The sequence below is a fragment of the Scophthalmus maximus genome, chromosome 12, assembly GCF_022379125.1.
Source record: "Scophthalmus maximus strain ysfricsl-2021 chromosome 12, ASM2237912v1, whole genome shotgun sequence".
In the NCBI taxonomy this organism is placed as follows: Eukaryota; Metazoa; Chordata; class Actinopteri; order Pleuronectiformes; family Scophthalmidae; genus Scophthalmus; species Scophthalmus maximus.
This window is the reverse complement of record NC_061526.1, coordinates 6,226,780-6,247,483: the sequence shown is the minus strand read 5'-3', so window position 1 is coordinate 6,247,483 and position 20,704 is coordinate 6,226,780. Positions and strand designations below refer to the sequence as shown.

Below are 20,704 nucleotides of genomic sequence, written 5' to 3'. Positions count from 1 at the left end.
ACATAACCAGATCCTCATCGCATAAAACAGGAAGCAACTTTCCAGTGAACACTTCCGAGAGATTAGCTTTGCAACAATATTAAGAAACATGAAAAAAAAAATGGCCGAGCTGAACTTCTGTTAGTTTCAACAAATAAATTAAGTCATTTTCTGCAGAACTAATATATGATATTGAATATTTTCTGGTATTTTGTCCACCCCCCTGCATGTACTCACAATATACAACTACGCAATTGTGCACTGCAGAGAGAAATCTGTGTTAAAGGAAATCAAGTTGTGTTTTTTCTTTATCCCTCATACCCCTGGAAGACAACGAATATCATGCACAATGTCCACACGCTGCAGTTGAGCTGCATTAAATATAGTCTGTGACGACAACAACAAAAAGAACAGGACTCAAAGAATTAGTGTTAGACATGCACATAGGAGATTCAGCTCCATGCCAATACAACCAACAAGCCGTAGCAAAATAGGCGCCATTGTGTTGTATATTCATCACGACTGCGCCTATAAGAAAGATGAGAGGATTATCTGACAAAGGTTGCCATAGGAGCCCGCAGAGGTACCCATAATAAGTGCGGCGTACAGGACACCGACACTGCGTTTGATGCAGCCTCGTTTGTCTTTCCATGAAAGCCCAGCGAGAGGCGGACGGCAGTGGAGAGAGAGATGGTACTCAAGCTCACGGGCAGATTCAAGCCAACGACCATGGAAGTGTGGACGTGTGGAGCAGCACGAGACGAGCAGAGCATGCAGAGGTGTGAAATATCAAATACAGTCACATTAAAAGAATATATCTGATAGCCAGAAAGGAAATCAGATGATAAGGATTTTCTTTCTTTTTTTTACAGAAACATATTTTTGGAATAAAATGTGATTAAAAATATTTTTTTTTACAGAACAATAAACAATGTACTTTCATCCATTATTGAAACGTAAACTTCATTCACAAATACAATACAGCAATATTACCAAAATCTTTAATTAAAAAAATGGAGGTGGAAATAGACGTACATCCTCCAAAATATTTATGTCCTGCAACTTATATTTGTATTTTCCAACAAATATAGCAATATGACATCATAAAAGGGCACCAGACAATAATGGGGCATGCTAGTATCATAAACTGACACATTTTATGTGCAATAACTGTACATCTATGACATAAATGATAAAAATGATATGGTTATTAAGTTTGCTGTTGTACCACTGGAAGAAATCGGATGGCGAAATCTTACTGATTTTAGTTGAAAGTCACACAGAACTTCACCAATTTCTCTTCTTAACCTGAGTTACATGCTAATGACATCTTCCTGATCGAAAAAAAATAAATATAAACCTGTTACTTACTTTCGCACACGGAGCTGACGGCGCTCCAGGTCTGGTCGGGCCTGCAGGTGATGGTGCCGCCGCCCTTCACCTGCTGCCCTTTGGGGCAGGTGACGCGGACCAACTGACCGACGTGGAACTCCCGCCGGGCTCCGTTCCCGCTGGCGTCCTCCCTCCAGCCCGGAGGAGCTGGGCAAGACTTGGCTGGGGAGGGACAGAGACGGTTGGATCCATTTATTTAGACTTAGTCTCCATCCAGTTGATAGACTCGTGTCATGTCAGCGACACAAAAGTAGGATTTCATAACCGCTTTTCACAGAAACGACTACAGCGCAGGAAGCAGGAAAAGCTGATTGAGCATCAAAAAAAATCTATGATCTATTTTGGAGCAAGGCCGTGTAGGACTTTAAAAGTAGCAGGTATATATATATAAATATATATACATACTCACATAAATAATTTGTTCATTTTGACAGACGTCGTGATATAAGACTCAAAAAATAATTGTATCAGAGTGAACTGCTTTGATTCTGCTGTTGATATTGTCATTGTGTAGTAAGAAGAAGAAGGAGGACATGTGACTCGCTTTGTACAACAACAGATGATGAAACTCGGCGATGTTGCAAAGAATTTAGGGGTGGGTTGTGAGATTGCACCGTGGGCCCTACAGTACACGTTGCGAGCGTCTGCAGCTGTTGAAACGGTGACCATGGTTGTGAAGTCAGAGCAGGTCAAACGCCGCATGACCTAATTGAGGCACATGGGGTTGGTCAGATCACATGTGTGTATGTGTGTGTGTGTGTGTGTGTGTGTGGGTGTGTGTGTGTGTGTGTGTGACTGAGGCAAAGTTTCTCACGTTGGCAGGAGGGGAAAGTGGAGCTCCAGGTGTTGCCCCCGATACACACCACCAGAGGATCTCCCACCAGGTCGTAGCCTTTATCGCACTGGAACTCCACGGCTCGCCCAGTGCTCAGGTTGTGCTCCTGCACTCTGCCGCGCGGCACCTGCTTCGGGCTGTCGCAGCCTCTGGCCACTAACATTTAGAGACAAAATGTTTTTAATGATGCATATTCTGTAGAGCTGCAATAGATTAATCGATTAGTAGTTGACTGCTAAATTTAATCGCCAACTATTTTGATGTTCAAGCAGTTTTTATGTCAAAATTCTTTGATTTCAGCTTCTTGAATGTGAATATTTTCTGGTTTCTTTGCTCCTCTGTGACAGTAAACTAAATATCTTTGGTGTTTGGACAAAACAAAACATCATCTTGGAGGTTTGGGAAACACGATCGACATTTTTCACCATTTTATGGACCAAACAACTAATCGATTAATCCAGAAAATAATCGACAGATTAATCAATAATAAAATTAATTAGTTAGTTGCAGCCCTAACATTCTAGGTAGCTACCAGAATTTATTATTGAAACTTCTTGGTTTTGTGCGGGATAAAATAACAAAATTAATTTCGTCCCACATCCCAGGACTTGATGTGGAAATGATGTGTGGTGACTTTTGTGGCCGTTAACAATCAACTGTATTCTTTACCTTCACACGTTGGAGCTGGCAGACTCCACGTCCCGTTGGCGAGACAGACGAGAGTCTTGGAGCCGACAAGCTGCAGCCCAACATTGCACACATAGCTGGCGTTGTGTAGGTGAGTCTCTCCCGTCACCTGGACCTGTGCATGTAGCACCGTGGGAGGAGGCCCACATGACTGTGCTGAGGAGACAAAAGACAAGTATGACAAATGCTCCAAGGTGTGGTTTGATGGATGGATGGATGTACATAATGTAAGAGGTTGCGTTTACATTTAGTCTTCAACGACTATGCTGCAACTGCAGCACACTGTACATCAGCAAAGCAAAAAAATGTTTTTAGATTGTCATCTCGCTTTTGTTAGGGAACGGGGACACGTCAGAGTTTGTGTTTCTTGCGGGATTTCAAGGGCGCGGTCAGTTTTATTTTGGGTGGCAAAGAGTTTTAAGAATATCGCAGACATTAGGAATGAATATTTGACACTGTTACAGACAAACACAAACCTACCGACACACACAGGCTGGGTGCCGCTCCATGTTCTGTCTCCCTGGCAAGTCTGGATATAGTCTCCCTGTGACAAAGAAAACAGTGTCAACGCTACTGAGTAGAGTAGAGAGCCAGTAATCAATGGACAGCGTAACACACTGTTCACTGATTGATTGATTGATAATCTAGATTTCATTTTTCCCCCACTTCAGAGTGAAGCAGTGCTCACTGTGAGTCCTTGTGTATTCAAACGGCTCTCTCTGTGGCAGGCGTTCAGATAGAGGAGGGGGAGCGTATCAGTGGGTATCAGTGGACGAGTGACTCAGCTCCATCTGTTTGCTCTGACAAAGCACATTCCTATTGACCGCTGAGGAGAAACCATGTGACATTCTGTAACATGACTGCTATTAGCTCAGAGTGACGGCTGTGGTTTACTACTCTGTCGTAGTACAGGAAATGAGTCGCCGAGACTGACTGTTTTGAAAGCAACGTTATACACCAATAAAATCTTTTAGAGCTTTGCAAAAAAGACCCCCCTTAATTCATTTACACAGCCAAACAAGAATGTTTTCTATTGGCCACAATAAAATATTAGCTTTGGTTTTTCTAATACTGTGCTTTTTTCTTGTCATTGTTTTAAGGTGAGGCCAAATGTCAACAGCCAGAGAAAATGTGTCCCTGATGAGCCGCACCTTCATGAAAAAGCCAGGGAGGCAGTGGTACATGACAAAGTCCCCGTAGTTGTAGTTGTCCCCCTCGACGACGCCGTGGAGAAGGGGAGGGGGTTTCTCGCACACAACCAGCTCGCAGGACACAGTCAAGATGCTCGGAGTCCAGTTTCTGCCGAGCTGAACACACGCGGAAAAATAGACGGGACAGGAAAGCGCTGCATTATTCATGGATCCTTAGAGATGTGCAGTGTTGTCTTCATGGGATATTGCACACCCACAATGACTACTTTATTGGATCACAGTGATGGTGCACAATATTTTGAATATGGTTTAACAGTCTGTGATGCAAAACAGAACGAAAATATTTCACATACAAACTTCTTTAAACCAGGGTTTTGCGTTCAATTAAGCTCAATTAGTTATAAAGCAAGTCAGATCATCTTCTAATTCATATAGTGACCAACAATTATTATTGATTTATTCACAAATCCTTCACAAAAACGGTTCCTACCTGACATTCAGCGAGCGGTGACCCCTGAAGGTAGAAGCCAGGAGGACAGGAGAGGGCGACGGTGCCCCCGACGGGAGTGAGCTCCTTCCCGGTGACCACCACGTGGGGGAGGGAGAAGTTGGTGGGCAGCAGGCAGGCTGCGGGGCGGCATCGCATGCCGTGTTTGGACCACGTGCTGTCGCTCTGGCAGGAGAGAGAAGCCGTCGGCGTGGCCGGTTCGTAGCCGTCCTCACACCTGGAGAACGAGGTGGGAAAACACAAAAGGAGGAGAGCGAAATGAAGGGAAAGGCACTAAAAAACTGTTCACCACGAAGCGATTAGGCAAAGGAGAAAATGGAGGGCCGTCTACTCATTGTAGAAATTATATATTTTATATATCTAAAAGGCTACACGACGTACAAGTGATAAAGTTTATAGGTATTAACATCCGTCTCAGCAGACAGCTATAAGATCAGTTGTGAATGAAATAATTAATTACAGTATTTACCTGTATGTGATTTGGTTTGGGAAGGTGAAGGCGTCTCCCACCACCTGAGCGTGGGCTACAGCCGGAGGTTTCCCACAGCTCACGGGCTCACAGCTGATCCTGGGCTCCCCCCACCTGCCGTCTCTTCCACAGGAGAGGTGCGGGAATCCCTTCGGCTGGTAGCCGGGCCGACACCTGTATATGACCGTGTCTGGGATGGTGGCGATGCCGCCCTGCAGGACAGCGTTGGGAACTGTTGGCGGGGCGACGCTGCACCGTCCTCGGCCGCACACCGGCACCCCGGGGCTCCACACCCCTTCCTTCTCGCACACAGCCTGCTGGGGACCCAGCAGCTTGTAGCCGTCGTCGCACTGGAAATGCACCCGGTCCCCGCAGGAGCGGTCACGCCCGAGGACCGTCCCAAATTTCAACAGGGGCAGGGCACAGACGCAGGGCCGGCACTGGGGCACAGTGCCCACCCAGAGGCCTTGAGCGGAGCATCTCAAGACGGGACTCCCGACCACCTCGTAGCCGTCGAAGCACACATACTCGACCATGTCGTCGTAGTTGAAGCTGGAGCCGTTCAGGAAGCCATGGCTGATGTCCTCGGGTGGATCGCAGCTGATGACATCGCAGCGGGGCGCCGGTTTGTCCCAGAGTCCGTCTGGCCGACACACACGCGTGGAGTCTCCGTTAAGTGTGTATCCTTCGTCACATTCATACTTCACCTTGCTGTCGAGGCCAAACTCTGATCCCAGCACGCGGCCATTGGGAATCGGTGAAGGTTTTCCACAGCGGGCGGGTACACAGGTCGGAGACTTGTGGCTCCAGGTGCCATCTGCCTGGCAAACGCTGACAGATTTCCCTTGTAAGAGGAAACCGGGCTGACAGCTCAGTTCTATCTCGTTATTATAAGTGTACACCTCGCCTTTAAAAGTAACATCACCGGGGACTTTAGGAGGACCACAAGACAGCGGCTCACAGAGGGGCTTTTGTCCGTTCCACTTCCCGTCTGCCTGGCAGGCGATGGTGTCGCTACCTTTGAGGGCAAACCCAGGACGACACTCATAGTGCAAAACCTCAGGATACACAAAAGCACCTCCATGGGCTGTGCCGTTAGCGATAGCCCCCGGGTCACCACAGGAAACGGGCCGACAGATGGGGGCATCGTTAGTCCACAATCGACCTGACACACACTGCCTCACAGGCTCGCCCTCGAGCTCATATCCATCGTCACAAGTATACCTGACCATACTGCCCAGGGAGGTATCGGTCACATTCACCCTGCCCCGCTCTGGACTGGGCGGTGTTTCACACTCTGCCGGGACACAAAATGGGGCCGTCCCGTTCCAGCCTCCGCTCTCCTGACACACCAACCATGTGGGGCTTGTGAGGTCGTAACCTTTGTGGCAATGGTATTCGATCAATGTCCCATGAAAGAAGCTCAAATCCTCAGGTGAAGCTAATGTTCCGGTGGCTTTACGAGATGGAACGGAGCGCGTTCCCTGCTCCGTCACTCGGACATACTCCCCAAAGTCAATGTGAGGAGGCAGGCCGCAGTCCGATTGCACACAGACGGGAACAGAACTCGACCAGCCGAACTCCTCGCAGGTCAGATGGTCTTGGCCTACGAGCTGGAATCCAGGAAAACAGCTGTAGAAGATGGTGACACCGAAACTGTGATCCTGACCCTCGACGAAACCGCTTTCAATGGGTTGAGGTGGGGTGCACGATATCTGCACGCACGCAGGTGGCTCGAAGTCCCACTCCCCACTGGCCAGGCACTTCAGAGTCTCTGGGCCTTGGAGGCGGTAACCGCGACGACAGGAGTAAGTGGCACTGTGACCAAACTGGAGTTTTGTATAAACCACTTTTCCACTGGCAATCTGTTTAGGGACGGAGCATTCAATTGGGCGGCAAGATGGGACCCCTCCAATCCAAAGTCCCTTTTCTCCACACAGGACAGTGGAGTTGCCAACCAAGTTGTATCCGGTCCTACAACTGTACAGTGCTTTGCTGAGGTACATCAGACCCTGGACGTCAACAATACCATTGGAAATCTCGACAGGCTGAGGGCATTCCACTGGGATACACTCTGGGTAAGGAGTGCTCCACTGCCCACTCGCTTGACAGGACACAGAGCCCTCTTTTTTCAAAGTGAAGCCGTCCATGCATGCGTAGGTCACCACTGAGCCGAAAGGCAACGGGGCCGAGGACAAGGAAGTGCCACTGAACGACACTTCAGGAAGTGCGCCGCAAAACACCTGCTTGCACATCGGGAAGGTGTCGTTCCACTCCTGGGATGGGGTGCAGCGGAGGATCCGAGCGCCTTCGAGGACGTAGCCGTCCTCGCAGGATAATTCCACGGTTCCGGACTCGGAGTTCAGGCCCTTCAGCACCAGGTGGTTCTCCTCCAGCGGCGGCTCGGGACACTGCACCGGTGAGCAGCGCGGACGCCTCGACTGGTCCCACCGCCCGTATTTCAGACAGGTCCAGACGGAATCCCCCACCAGCTCGTAACCCTCGTCGCAGACGTACTCGACTTTTCGGCCCACCTGGAACTCGGAGCCCCTGTAATGTCCGTGGGCGAGGTTGGGAGGGGGGTCGCAGGTCAAGAGGACACAGGCGGGAGGGTCGATGTTGGACCACTGGCGGTTGGCTTGGCAAACTCGATCTGCATTACCAGTCAGTCTGTAGCCTGCGTTACAGGCATATTTCACCTTGCTGTTGAAGGTGAATCGACCCTTTATCTACAGGGGGATAAGCAGAGGGATATATCACTTAAACATACCGAATTAATAGTCTATCATGTAGCATATCTGAAATATAAAAATATGAAAACAAGAGACAAATTTAAAGTTTGTTGAACTTTAAACTGAATTTAAGTCTTGGTCAGTTTAATATGGATGTCGTCATTGTAATACAATTTAGCCAAAAGGTGATTAATGTTATTATTGTATTAACACTGGTGTAGAGCGGGGATAATGTGCTTAGGTGGCATCTCTGTAAGACCATGGATGTTCTCTCCCCTGTTTGTTTTAGTTTTTGTTGTTTTGCTCCTGTATTTCTTTATGAGAACGATTCTGGTGGTGGTGGCTGACCTGTCCATTCTTGAGTGGGGGAGGGGAGGAGCAGGACACGGGCACACAGATGGGCAGAGCTCCCCCCCACTCTCCATTGGCCTTGCAGGTCCTCCTCTTCTCCCCTCGGATCAGGAAGCCAGCATAGCAGCTGTACGCCACCACAGCTCCGAAACTGTAGTTTGCTCCACTCACGTAGCCCCTGTCAATGCTCTCAGGCCTGGAGCACCTCACCGCCGTGCAGCCGATGTTGTACGGCGAGGGCTCCCACTCTCCTCCCATCTGACACCTCAGTGTGGCCGTGGTGTTGAGCATGAAGCCCTCTTCACATTTGTAGCTCACCTCAGAGTTGCTGGCGTACTTGGGTTTGTTGACGGAATCCAAAATCGCATGTGGCAGCTCAGGCGGACGCAGGCAGAAGTTTGCGATGCAGCGGGGGGCCTCCGTGCCGTCTGGGGGCGCCCACACACCCTGAGCGTTGCACACCATCTTGGAGTTGTTGCCGGCGGTGTATCCGTCGGTGCAGTAGTAGTTAGCGGTGTCTCCAAACAGCTGGTGGCTCTCGTAGGGCTCCGCATGGTCAATGGCCGGCGGGGGGCCACAGGAGCGAGGGACACACTGGGCAGAGCTCTCACTCCACTGGCCACTTGGCAGACATTCTCTGGTCTCTGGGCCAATCAGAGTGTAGCTGCGGATGGAGGAAATCAAAAAGACATCAGCAAAGGGGGAAGAAGAAGTTGCAGCACTAATAAGACATCAGACATTGGTAATAATCCTCAAACTAATGAAAATGAGTGAGTTTGATTGGCTTGTGTCATGTCACCATATTCTAATTTTGTTTGTAACAAAGCAACATTTGAGAGCAAACAACAAGCTACTTGACAACTTTGTCTGTTTCAGGAAATTCCTAAATACAGAAATTCTAATAATAATACATTAAATATGCATTGACAGCTTTTTGCCAGAAATTAATTTTTTTTTACAAGATAGAATACACTTCATTTTTTTCCCCAATTTTTATTTTATTCTTGTCCTTCTCTTCATGTTTTAATTGTACAGCACTTTGGTCACCTCTGGATGTTTTAAAATGTGTTTTATATATAAACTTGACTTGACTATTTCACCATAGGCTTTTAGAGAATATCATTTCACATGTCCACACTTGTTACAGTATAATAACGGAGTAGACTTCAACCACATTTACCCTTCTTTGCAGACATAGTGCACCTTGTTTCCCAGCTCATAGTTGTCCCCTACGGTCACGGCGTCTCTCAGGGCTGGAGGTTCACTGCACAGGACGCTCACGCAGCGGGGCACGGGCCTGCTCCACTCCCCCGTGGCCTCGCACACGACTTCCAGGGAGCCCTGTGCTCTTCACACACAAAATAAGTCTTTTACACACTACAAACTAGTGCAATTATAGTGTCGCAGAGGTTACACAGAAATAAATCAAAACTAAGGGCAGCATTGTGCTGACACGAACAACTTGACCTATAAACCAAATTTAGTTTAACTAAGGTTTGAAATTCAAATTGAATAAACTGAAGGAACCAACAGATTAAATATAGTTAGAGCTTATAGATTCAAATTTGTTTATGGGTTGTTACACTTTCAATGTTGTGTGTTTTATGGTCCACATGAGTTTACTTATTTGTACCACAGTTTACAGTCATAGTATCATAAACTTGCTGCATTCAACAGTCACAGAACTTGCCAAAGTTAACTATTAACATCATAGGTGAAAGGGAAAGAGCAGCCAATACCTGTATCCCTCGGCGCAGGTGTATTTGACGGTGGACAGGTATGTGTTTGTGTCGAGGCTGTAGACGGCGTTCCCGATAGTCGGAGGCCCCCCGCAGGTCACTTGGTGACAGACGGGTGGCGTCCCGCTCCATCTCAGACTCGTGAGACACTGAAACTCGTACGGAATCTGAGGCAGGAAGCCCTTCATACAGCTGCAGAGGACACAGATGTTAACAAGAAACTGCTAGTGCATTATGATCTAAACAGCTTTCAGAGCCAATGTTCTACTTCCTACTGTCATGGTGACCACATTGTGTTGTAGGGGATGCAAATGATACCTGAAAGTCACCTTGCTTCCATAGGTGAAGTTGTTGCCCTTCATAACGGAGTTCTCTGGAGCAGTTGGTGTCGGGCAGGAGAGGGCTATGAGTAACACAAATAAGATGATTAGTAATTGTTGTTTTCTATCTTTCAAGGTTTCACTGAAAACTGACTAAATACAAGTGTGGCTACTTTATCTTTGGAGTAAAGGATCTCCAGACACATTTCTATGAGGAGCGACTTAGTTCGCAGTTGCCTTTAAGGGTTATTGATGAAATGCTGATTTGATTTTGGCAAAGATTTCTTCTGGGATTAATGGCCCAAGTACATTACACTGAAAGAAAAAAGAGGCAGAGCACAGAAGTTTATAAATGGACATATAAATGGACAAATGGACAAAAGCCAAAGAGGCGTGAGAGAGAGGCATTAGGGAATGAATGGGAAGGGTGAATAATGAAGTCACGAGTCAGAGATTATACAAAAGAAAGGCGGATATGGAAGCGGCAGACGCTGCAGTATCCTGACTTTCCCTCTCTAACATGGATCCGGCTGCAGAGACACTGGATCTCACACTTCCCACTTTGTCTGGTAAAAGCCTTTTTGTAACTGAGACTTCGACGAGATCGATGAGATCTATTGTTTCAGATCCACATCCACGAGTGAACACTGGTTCCCTCAAGTTGAGCTTTTTCTTCTTTGGGTTTGCTGCATATCATTCCCGACTCTCTTTCATCACATTCTCTGTCAATCTTTCTTTGTAACTATCTAATAAAGGAATAAAACTGACCCCACAAAAAATTATAAACCAATTCCTTACAACACACACTTGACCAATGACCTTTTTACCTTTTACCGTTTTCCACAGGTGACTCAATCAGCCACACACCCACCACCCCATAATTTTAATACTTAGAAAACACTGCTTACACACCAATAAAAACAAGAATGTAAAACCTAAAACAAGGAGGCAACTATAATAACCTCAATTTTTTTTAACTTCTATTAAATCTGCCTTAGGTGCTTGTGATGCTCCACAACCAGTGTGCACTGAACATGATCGGATTGGCAGAGTCTGCAGATGCTGTTTGTAAGTCAGTTCCTGTTTCTCTGTGAGGAAGAATGTGGCTTAGAGCCAAGATGGAGATGCTGGGGTGGTCAGGCCTTTCAGGCGGCTGCTGCACAGTGGAGGACAAATAGACAGCTGCATATATATATGTAAATATATATATAATCACCCCTTCGCAGCATCAGGGTGAATACGAGTTTTGCGTAATGTGCGTTTGTGGAAAGTGTAAATATCCTTGTGAAGTGTATCAACACGTCTGATATCTGCATAAAATACTGTGATTAATGAATAATGTGTGTAGTTTCATTTGTATATTACTCAAAACCCTTTGGCTCCTTATACTGAATGCTGTTATGACTCTTTTTTTTAATCATATATAATAAAAAGCAGGATAATGGTGACAGACAGGTGACTAACCCCTAGAAATTGGGAAATTATGTCACGGATTAAAATATTGCACAATAAAAGAATGTATCCCACTCATTCCTTTCCCAGTGGTGACTCTTTACCTAAATTTCACATGTAAACGATAAGACAAAAACCAAAAATTTCCTATATCATGTATACATATATATTTCAAAAAGATAAACTGTAAGTAGCTGGATTCAGGAAAGAAGTTTTTAGGAAAATAACTTGAAGAGTAATTCACAACTGTGACCTTCAAAAGATAAGAGGTATTTATACACTTGACCTCTCACCTCTGCAGTATGGGACTCCATCATCCCAGTTTCCCGTCTCCATGCAGTGGAGTCGAGCCGAGCCGATCAGCTCGTAGCCGTCCTCGCAGCCGAACACGACCTCGCCGCCCATCAGGAAGTTGCTGCCGCTTCTGTGACCGAACTCTGGGGACCCCGGGTTCTCGCACTTTACCGGCTCTGGTGGGAGAAAACGTAACGTGTGGTTGTTATATGGATGGGTGAACGTTTTTAAAGGCTCTTATTCCACAGAGAATAATTTTTTACTTCTATTACAGACTTTTGAAATAGGCATTTATAATTATTCACTATTTGACAAAAGTGCTATATAACTGCCTCATCCTTTTCATTGTTATTATTATCATTATTAAAATGCTTCAGAGGTCTCCTACCTGTGCAGTTTTTGCCGTCTCCACTGTACGGGTGAGTGCAGGTGCAGGTGTAGGAGCCGTCTGTGTTCTGACAGCTGGCGTGATCATCGCAGTCCGATCCCAGAGCGCACTCGTCCACATCTGAGCACAGAGACAAGTGCACAAACAAAAAACGCATGACAATGTAATTCGTCGTTTTTTGTCAAATCTGAAATAAAAAAGATAGATATACAGTGTGATGTCGTGAATTACCGAGACAGGCGGGTGGATTTCCTCCCCACTTGCCGCTGTTGGTGCAGTGCACCTTGGCGTCTCCCAGCAGGTAAAACCCGGTGTTACACTGATAGACCACAGAGCCGCCAGCGTGAAAGTCTGAGCCCTGCAACAAGCCATTCTCCAGGGGATGAGGAGCTCCACAGGACACACCTGTGGCACACAGAGGAAGGTTGTCCTGGAGCTCACTCATCAATAGATTACTAGTTTTTAAAATAATATTCTATCCATCTGGAGGTATAAATAATGGTATACGTTTTTATTTTCATTCATTTTATATTGCTCACTTTTGATTTTAACTTTGAATTTTGTCTTTTAGTTTGTCTGTGACACGAAATTGCTGAACGGATGGATTAACGATGTTTCCTTTTTTTTCTTTTCCATCAACACAGAGACTGAGGGACATGTGTGTGTTTACGTATGGCTTAGGATGGAGTTTAAGTTCGTTTGTATGGGGGAACATTTTTTAGACATGTTTTGGCAAATGATTGGAGATAAATGCCACGGTGAATTTAAATGGTAAGGAAGATAAAATAAACATAGAGGCTTATTGACATCCCTATTCCAAAGATGACAGGACAACAGGAAAAAACAAGATCAGATTACTGGTCATGTCCAATGCAAATTAAAGAAGTTCATGTCTGCGGCCGTACGTTCGCAGCTGGGCAGCGGGTGGCTCCACTCTCCTTTGTTTTGGCACTGCAGCACCGGCTCCCCCACCAGGTAGAAACCAGGATCGCAGGACAGCTGCACCTGGGCACCGGGACTCACCTCCACAGTGGAGGCATGCAGATGGGGCACGGCATGCTCCAGCTTGGGGCAGTCTGGAGAAAACGGGTGTGGGTGGAATCAGAGCCGCGGTGATGTTACTCGCACATATCAAGGCAGGGTTACATTGCCCCCTTTCAAATGTCAAGTCTAGGAGTCTAGAAGTACTTTATTACAAAAAAATGTGGTGGATTTATTTCAAAATCAAAATTAAGCACCTGAAAGTCATCACTTTACCTGCGCAGAAAATGCTATTGAGGTTGACTTTGACACGGCCCACCACCCCGTTGAGAAAGTCCGGCCAGGCGAGGACGTTCCCTCTGTGGGTCACATGGGAGGCTGGACAGCTGCTGGACAGGACCTTGATCTGTCAAGTGCACATTCAAATTCAACTTAATATTTAATGATTGTGTCATGGTTTCACAGATACAAACATCAAACATTGAGTTAAATATGGATCACACATTAAACTAGTGGAGATTCTATGTTTACCTGCTGTGGCGTCAGAACACGATCCCAGATGTTGAGCTGACTCATGGATCCAACGAAGGATTCAACAGGGTTGAAGCCCTCGCCCCTCTGGTCTTGGTCCTGACCCAATACCAGTGCCCCTCCGCCTGCACGACAGAGAAAGACATTGAAATTAAACCACTGCTCACTAAGAAAATTTACCCGTTGTCACATTAAATCCATGGATGCTGAAAAGGTCCGTCATGGCCGACAGTTAACCGGGTCGAGGATAACACTACACCTGGGATAGTGGTGCCGACTGACAGGCCTTTGCCTCCGTCTGAGGGCTTCCCATTGATGTAGATCCTCCAGTCACCATCCCAGCTCCTCCAGGACACGCCGATGTGGTACCAGTGACCCGTGTTCACCGCAGGACAGTCGGTGATCCGCTCCTTACCATTCACATACAGCACCCACCTGCAGGGAGGGGGGGCCAGTGGGAAGAAGGAAAACATGGTTGAAAGGATTTGATGCAAGAAGAAAGGAGGGTCAAGGAAATGTGAATAAAACCCAAAGGGAAGGTACAAAGAAAGTGATATCATATATCATATCTTTGCATATATCCACCGAATTAAATACAACACGGTAAGTGCATTTATATTCTCTGAACTCCTGGTATATCACTGACCCGTTGTAGTCGATCAGAAGGAAAGCGTTGTCGCTGCCCTCCACAGCGTAGGAGACGGGCGTGCCATAATTCGTGGTGTCTAACGACTTCATCCAGAACGTGCAGGTGATCTCTGTCAGTGCCGGCATCACACTGTCCATCATCACAAACCCGTGGATACCCGACACCTCAAAGTCCAGGTTGAAAGCAGAGGACATCTCTGATGAGACGGACCAGAAAAATAATTAGCAGTTGTAAGTAATCAAATAATTGCAGATACCATCATTGGTATCTCAACATTTTGTTGAGTTTTGTAAACATACAAAAGACAAGACAATAAAATAAATAAATATATAAGAAATACTTTAAAATTCCAAATTATTTCTGTGTTGTTGCAAAAAACAACAACACATAGTTCCCCCCTGGGAATTGTTTTATTTATTGTGTCTATGGCTACACATCTGTAGTACAGACACCCAAAAGAACATTATAGTGAGATTTTTTTTGTTGTTGAGATTTTGTCTTTACACAATAGTATGTTTAATGGGGTTAAATGAAAAAAAGTGGTAACATGAAAAAAAGACCAAAATGCAAAACACTCTGAGACAAAGGGGCAAATCCAGCTTCCTTCGAGATGGATGGCGACAAACGATGCATGCCCCGACTTGTGCTTAAAAGGAAATTTAAAAAAAAAACAGGTGTAACTGACAGATAAAATCCACATCAGTTATCTCTGCTTCTCCTTCTCTAGAGTTTCCATGGTGATGTGCCATCTGTCCTATAGTACCTGTCTCACACCTGGTTCCGTTGAACCCAGGGAGGCAGCGGCAGGTGTAGGACCCCAGACCATCCAGGCAGCTGGCTCCATTCACGCAGGGGTTGGGGTCGCACTCGTCCACGTCCACCTCGCACAGCCGGCCCCAGTAGCCCACCACGCACTGACACCTGGGAGAGGAGGCAGCACATTAACACTTTCAGGTAAAAACACAAAACAGTAGACATCATGAAATGCATCGACAGCGGGCGTCATGGGACGTTAAAACAGACATTCTTATGACATGTTAAGCAGAAATGTTTGTGAGGGGAAGTGTGTTGCAATATGAAGCCATAGTCTGAATGTTGGTGTTCTTTTATCCTTAATTTTTTAATAATTTTTTTTTTTCTACTTCTAACTTTTAATTCAGCTGAAAACGGAAAAGATAATAACACAGATAATATCAGCTGGTAGCTAATTTTTTTTTAGTTTTCGTAACTTATTCATTTAAGTCTTTTTTCAAAGTTCACAATCATGGCAAAGCGATAGATCCTGTGTATAAACATCACCGTTTACAAGTGACATTACATTATATTTCTATTCACTTTTATATCACCTGAAATTATCGACAGCATCCAGACACGAGCCGCCGTTGAGACAGGGGGCGCTGTAACACTCGTCGATGTTGACCTCGCAGCTATCGCCCGAGAAGCCGGCGGCACAGCTGCAGGAGTAACCGCCGGTCATGTCCTCGCACGCACCTCCGTTCAGACAGGGGTCGGAGAGACACTCGTTTATTTCCAGCTCACAGCGAGATCCTGCGCAAAAATATGACAAAAGAGAGCGGACAAAATCGACAAAAGACAATGATGCAATGACATCGGAATCTCATCTAAAAGCAGTTGAAAGAAAGATAAAATAGTCCCGATTCAATAATCCACATGAATCATTATCTAAAGTTAGTCTCGGTATCGAACCTGTGAAGCCGCCGGCACAGCTGCAGGTGAACTTGTTGATCTCGTCCACACAAACACCTTCATTCAGACAGGGGGAGGAAACACACTCGTTCACCTCCGCCTCGCAGAGATGACCTGAGGCGAATGGGGATGGAAAATATGCACAGAGTTAAGATACCGTGTGTGGTGTACCACGAACAAAATATTGATGTCTTGGTTTAAAGACAGCAACCTCAACATATTTCTTCTTTAACTGTATTATGAAATAATTTCATCATGTTCTCCAACATTTTCCATTGAAAAAAAACGATTTCATGTGTTAAAGTTTTTAGTAGTTGCGATTGTTATTATGGGAAAAGTCTGTTTTTATTACAGTCCATAAACAACCCAATATGTTATGGATTGAGAAATATTGGTGATGGACGATGGTGGGAAAGAAACCTTTTAAGGAAATTCCTAATCCCTCCAAGCAACTGTGCTGTACATAGATTTTATATTCATCAACAATGAATGAAAGTAATTGCTTCCAAACCTAAAAATCCTGGCTTGCACTGACACTGGAAGTCTCCCATGCCGTCCTTGCACAGGCCCCCGTTCTGGCACGGAGCGGAGTCGCACTCGTCGATGTCGATCTCACACTTGGCACCTGAGAGAGAAATATCAGAGGCTGCATCGGGCACTCGTCACATCAAAGTCACATACTGCACCACACCACCGTGACAGAGATTATGTCACACAAGCCCAACACTCACGATGAGAGAGAGCTGACGACAGGGAACATGCTGTCAAGTGTCAAATCTGAATAATGAATATATGTAGGAAGTTAGTGATAAAGTGGATTGTTTTTTAACGTCTTGATGATTAACACTGTTTTATCTCTGAATCATTTATCATAGGAAGCAGCCTAAAAAGATGCTTAAAAGCGATTTATCCTTAAGCATAAGGATGTTTTGAATTAGAATCAGGTTTGATTTATATTTCCTACTTTATGGATAAATGAACTAAAATAAGTATAGAATAACGTACATTTATAAGAACGCAGCACTTTTCTGGAAAAAGCTTCAACAAGTGCTTTAAGAGTCAACAAACCAAGAGAGCAGATATGGACTGAGGGTATGTCTTAATTTGTACAGCAATGTGATAATGACACTTTTGTGTGCTGGCTGACATGCTCATCAATAGTTTCTTCGAAGCAGACTTTGTAAAGATTGGAAGCAGCTGGACCTGATGCTCTTAGCCCAAAGGAAGGTGACTTCTGTTCTGTGACAATTTAGCTCAAAAAAGATTTCGTTCTTTCTCTGTAAAAACCTGGTGGTAAATGTCACAATTCTGACAGGTGTTTTTTACCTGTGAATCCCGGCATGCAGGTGCAGACGTATCCCGCGCCGACTTCCTCACAAGTCCCCTTATTCTGACAGGGGTTCAGGAAGCACTCGTGGAAAACCTAAAGCCAATCGCATCACACTATTACAAAGCATGTTATACATGATGTTTTAATGGCAAATTGTGTACATATATTTTTTTGACTGTTTTTATGTGGTCAATTTAGTTTCTGCAATTTTTATAACAGACAGTTAATTAACATGGACAAATACTAATCCTTGTTTAAAAGGAAAAACATTTTTTTATTCATATCTCTGTTAACCTATTCTTTTATCATCCAGGTTTTAAATCATCTGTGGAGTTGTGTTTTGATCTATGGATGGATTCACTTCTATTGAAGTGTCCCAGGTAACATATCCAGTTTTCTGAAACCACAATACAATATTTATATGCACACAACATAACCAGCACACTACAAAAACACTAAGTTATAACCTAGTATATGGTTGTGTGAAAAAGTCTGCAATAGTCGCTAGATGATTTAATATGCCAATAAGAATATTCACACCTAAGCCAAATGCCGCGGGGCAGTACTGGAAACTCTCCTCTGTGGAAAGTATCGCAAGTCAGTCCCAAAAGTCGCTCAGTGCTATTTAAAATAAAAAAGAGTCTAAGGAATCTGTAAATCCAGCAACAAAGAATACCAGTGCACATGTTGAAAATATCAACAATCATTCGACAGAAATTAATTCTGTATAAAAATATAAACATGACTTGTAATTGTGTGGCCATTTTACCTTTCTGTGCCTGTTATAACAGTGGTGGACATTAAAGGACTAACAATCAAATGAATGTTCTGATTGTTTCCGATGCCTGAGAAGTAACGTAGTGTCAGACTAAATGAACACTAACCTGACTGCTTGCTTGGTAGTCTTCACTGACCTCCACCTCAGGAGCCGCGGTGACACTCTCCTCCTTTGGAAGAAAACTGGAGCCAAAACCTGACAATGACACCCACAGAAAATACAGACAATATGAGCAAAGTCACGTCGGAAAAAAAAACACAAGGATGAGGATCTTTCCCCTCGCTACCAGACTGGCAGAAGGCTGTGATCCAACCACTGAACAAAAGTCTGTATTCTCAACGAAAACTGGCAGCATCTCTAACCCCTGATCATTCCCACACTTCGGGCATGAAGCGTTGTTCATTTCCATTCTGCTCGTATATTATTTCCTTTCCCCCCTCAATCTCGGCGCAGTGATCCCTTTTCCAGTTGGATTGAGCCGTCACAACACGGATCAGACCTCGCACAGCTGGAGAGATGGCGGTGAATTATGCAGTGTGTGCATTATTGTTGGTTTAGCCAAAGAAATAAAATGTTTTTTTTCTAAGTTGGGACACTTACTGGAGCAGTGCTGTATGGTGGTAGCACCGGTAACAGTGGTGGTTCCATAGAAGGGACAGGAGAGGCAGTAGGAGCGGCCGTGTTCAGGCTGGTAGTAATCTCTGGGGCAAGGGTAACAGGGAACCAGGCCGGTGCGAGAGAAATGACCTGCTGCACAAGGGACTGCAGGAGAGGAGACCACAGAGGATCGAGAGGGGGATTATAAAAAAAGAAAGAAAAAGAAATTGATGAGTGTGAAGGAGCAGGTGAAGGTCTGGAATTGTCCAAGAATGAAAAAAAAAACCAGGGAAAATCCAACATCCACAATTTTAAAAGTCATTTCCAGATGTATCATCCAACTTTACATGAAATTTCCAAGTCCGAGTTCTACTTTCTGATACAGTATAACTGCACACAATTGCCAAATATTAACTGACACATTTTTTTATGCTCGCATGGGCTGGAATTGTATTTGTTTTTGTTGCCTAGCAGCATTTAGAAAAATGATTATGGCTATTATAAAAGTTAAAATGAGCAAGTAAAGTGATGGGACACTAAATGGGAGTGTACTGTGAACTGTCAGCCTGTATCACCTCCGCACTCTCCCTCGTCTACTGCTCCTCTGGTGACGGTGGAAGTCTCGTCGGGACAGACCAGACACTCCCTGGCGCCAAAGCCCGGCTGGAAGTGTCCCAGTGGGCACGACTCGCAGATCTCCAACCCGTTCAGAGAATTACTACCAGGTTTGCACTGCCCTGCGAACACATGCAAATCACCACAACATCATGAAGAATGAAATACAAATGAAACAGATGTCGTTATAAGTGTTATTCTATCCTGTTTGTGGTTCCAAAAGATACCATCTGGGTTATTTTCAATTTTGGGTAGTCTGTCTGTACTCATGTGCACGCATTGTACCTTTGCATTCAGCCACACTGCGGGAGTGTAGGTAGGCTGTGGAGGTTCCTTCAGAACAGGACTTGCACTCCAGCTGACCCTCCTGGTCCTGGTAGGAGCCCAGCCAGCAGCTCTCACACTCGTTATATTCCAGAGAGAAGTACGTCCCCACCGGACATTGGACTACAAGGGCGCTTACAATTAGTCATTGAATGGGAACACATAACATATTTGATTTTGGTGGTTCGATGAGTTCAGTTGGGTGCATTCTCCACTCACCGCACATCCTGCCTTTGAGCACCGAGCCCGGCCGGCAGAACAGAGACGCCCGCCTGCTCTCCAGAGATTTGGGATCGGCCACGATCATGTCGGAAGACACGTGGAAGCTGGACAGCGGCTGCTTGGCCAGCGTTCGCTTCAGCCGGTTGGTCAGTTGCTCCAGCGTCCGCAGCAGCCTCTTCTGATTGGCCACCTCTATTGAGTCGTTCCTCGACAGGGGCAGAGGGATGCTTGCTGGGAGAACGGACAGAGTTTAAAAGTCTGAAAAACTAACGACTGATGGTATCGTACAAAAATTTAATATAATGCAACACAATGCCACAATCCTTGTGCCACCTCAGTATGCTTCTATCGAAAAAGCAAGGGAGCATCTCAAGACATCAGGATAAATTCTAGATTACAGCATATAAACGTGTTCCATGCATCGCAAAGGGTCCAAGTCACACTTATTTCACCTGTGATGTTGAAAAAGATCTGGATCTTCTGGTCTCTGGTGGGGCCCGTGATCTTCCGGTGCCTCTTGCTGCGGTGATGTGGCCTTACGCCACCGTCTTGCTGCCGGTTGGCGAGCTGCCGCGTGCTTGTGGCAAAGCCCGACTCGAAGTAGGCATAGTCCTGGGAGCCTTGAGGACTCCAGCCGTTACCCCATCCCCCTGGTGCTGATGAATAGTGAAAC

The 20,704-nt window shown here is 45.5% G+C and overlaps 1 protein-coding gene across 5 annotated transcripts in view; it reads right to left on the bottom strand.

The window, feature by feature from the left end:
* The window catches only part of svep1 (sushi, von Willebrand factor type A, EGF and pentraxin domain containing 1), an 86,818-nt gene that overhangs the window by 3,935 nt on the left and 62,179 nt on the right, over window positions 1-20,704 (bottom strand). For 3 of the 5 annotated variants that reach the window (XM_035613202.2, XM_047335904.1, XM_047335903.1), the window contains 30 exons: window positions 20,484-20,687; window positions 20,029-20,262; window positions 19,771-19,932; window positions 19,446-19,607; window positions 18,874-19,035; window positions 18,380-18,468; window positions 17,492-17,588; window positions 16,677-16,790; window positions 16,166-16,279; window positions 15,805-16,006; window positions 15,222-15,379; window positions 14,456-14,654; window positions 14,069-14,244; window positions 13,810-13,934; window positions 13,555-13,684; window positions 13,203-13,373; window positions 12,529-12,702; window positions 12,298-12,417; window positions 11,909-12,085; window positions 10,162-10,246; window positions 9,844-10,035; window positions 9,285-9,452; window positions 8,102-8,768; window positions 5,022-7,750; window positions 4,535-4,769; window positions 4,045-4,200; window positions 3,374-3,437; window positions 2,876-3,049; window positions 2,186-2,362; window positions 1,351-1,533 (listed from right to left, as the gene is read on the bottom strand). In XM_035613202.2, the coding sequence (XP_035469095.2) occupies window positions 1,351-1,533; window positions 2,186-2,362; window positions 2,876-3,049; window positions 3,374-3,437; window positions 4,045-4,200; window positions 4,535-4,769; window positions 5,022-7,750; window positions 8,102-8,768; window positions 9,285-9,452; window positions 9,844-10,035; window positions 10,162-10,246; window positions 11,909-12,085; window positions 12,298-12,417; window positions 12,529-12,702; window positions 13,203-13,373; window positions 13,555-13,684; window positions 13,810-13,934; window positions 14,069-14,244; window positions 14,456-14,654; window positions 15,222-15,379; window positions 15,805-16,006; window positions 16,166-16,279; window positions 16,677-16,790; window positions 17,492-17,588; window positions 18,380-18,468; window positions 18,874-19,035; window positions 19,446-19,607; window positions 19,771-19,932; window positions 20,029-20,262; window positions 20,484-20,687 (7,800 nt within the window). Of the gene's footprint in view, window positions 1-1,350; window positions 1,534-2,185; window positions 2,363-2,875; window positions 3,050-3,373; window positions 3,438-3,581; window positions 3,720-4,044; window positions 4,201-4,534; window positions 4,770-5,021; window positions 7,751-8,101; window positions 8,769-9,284; window positions 9,453-9,843; window positions 10,036-10,161; window positions 10,247-11,908; window positions 12,086-12,297; window positions 12,418-12,528; window positions 12,703-13,202; window positions 13,374-13,554; window positions 13,685-13,809; window positions 13,935-14,068; window positions 14,245-14,455; window positions 14,655-15,221; window positions 15,380-15,804; window positions 16,007-16,165; window positions 16,280-16,676; window positions 16,791-17,491; window positions 17,589-18,379; window positions 18,469-18,873; window positions 19,036-19,445; window positions 19,608-19,770; window positions 19,933-20,028; window positions 20,263-20,483; window positions 20,688-20,704 lie in introns of those variants that run through there. The other 2 variants (XR_007031740.1, XR_007031741.1) reach the window with 2 other exon arrangements.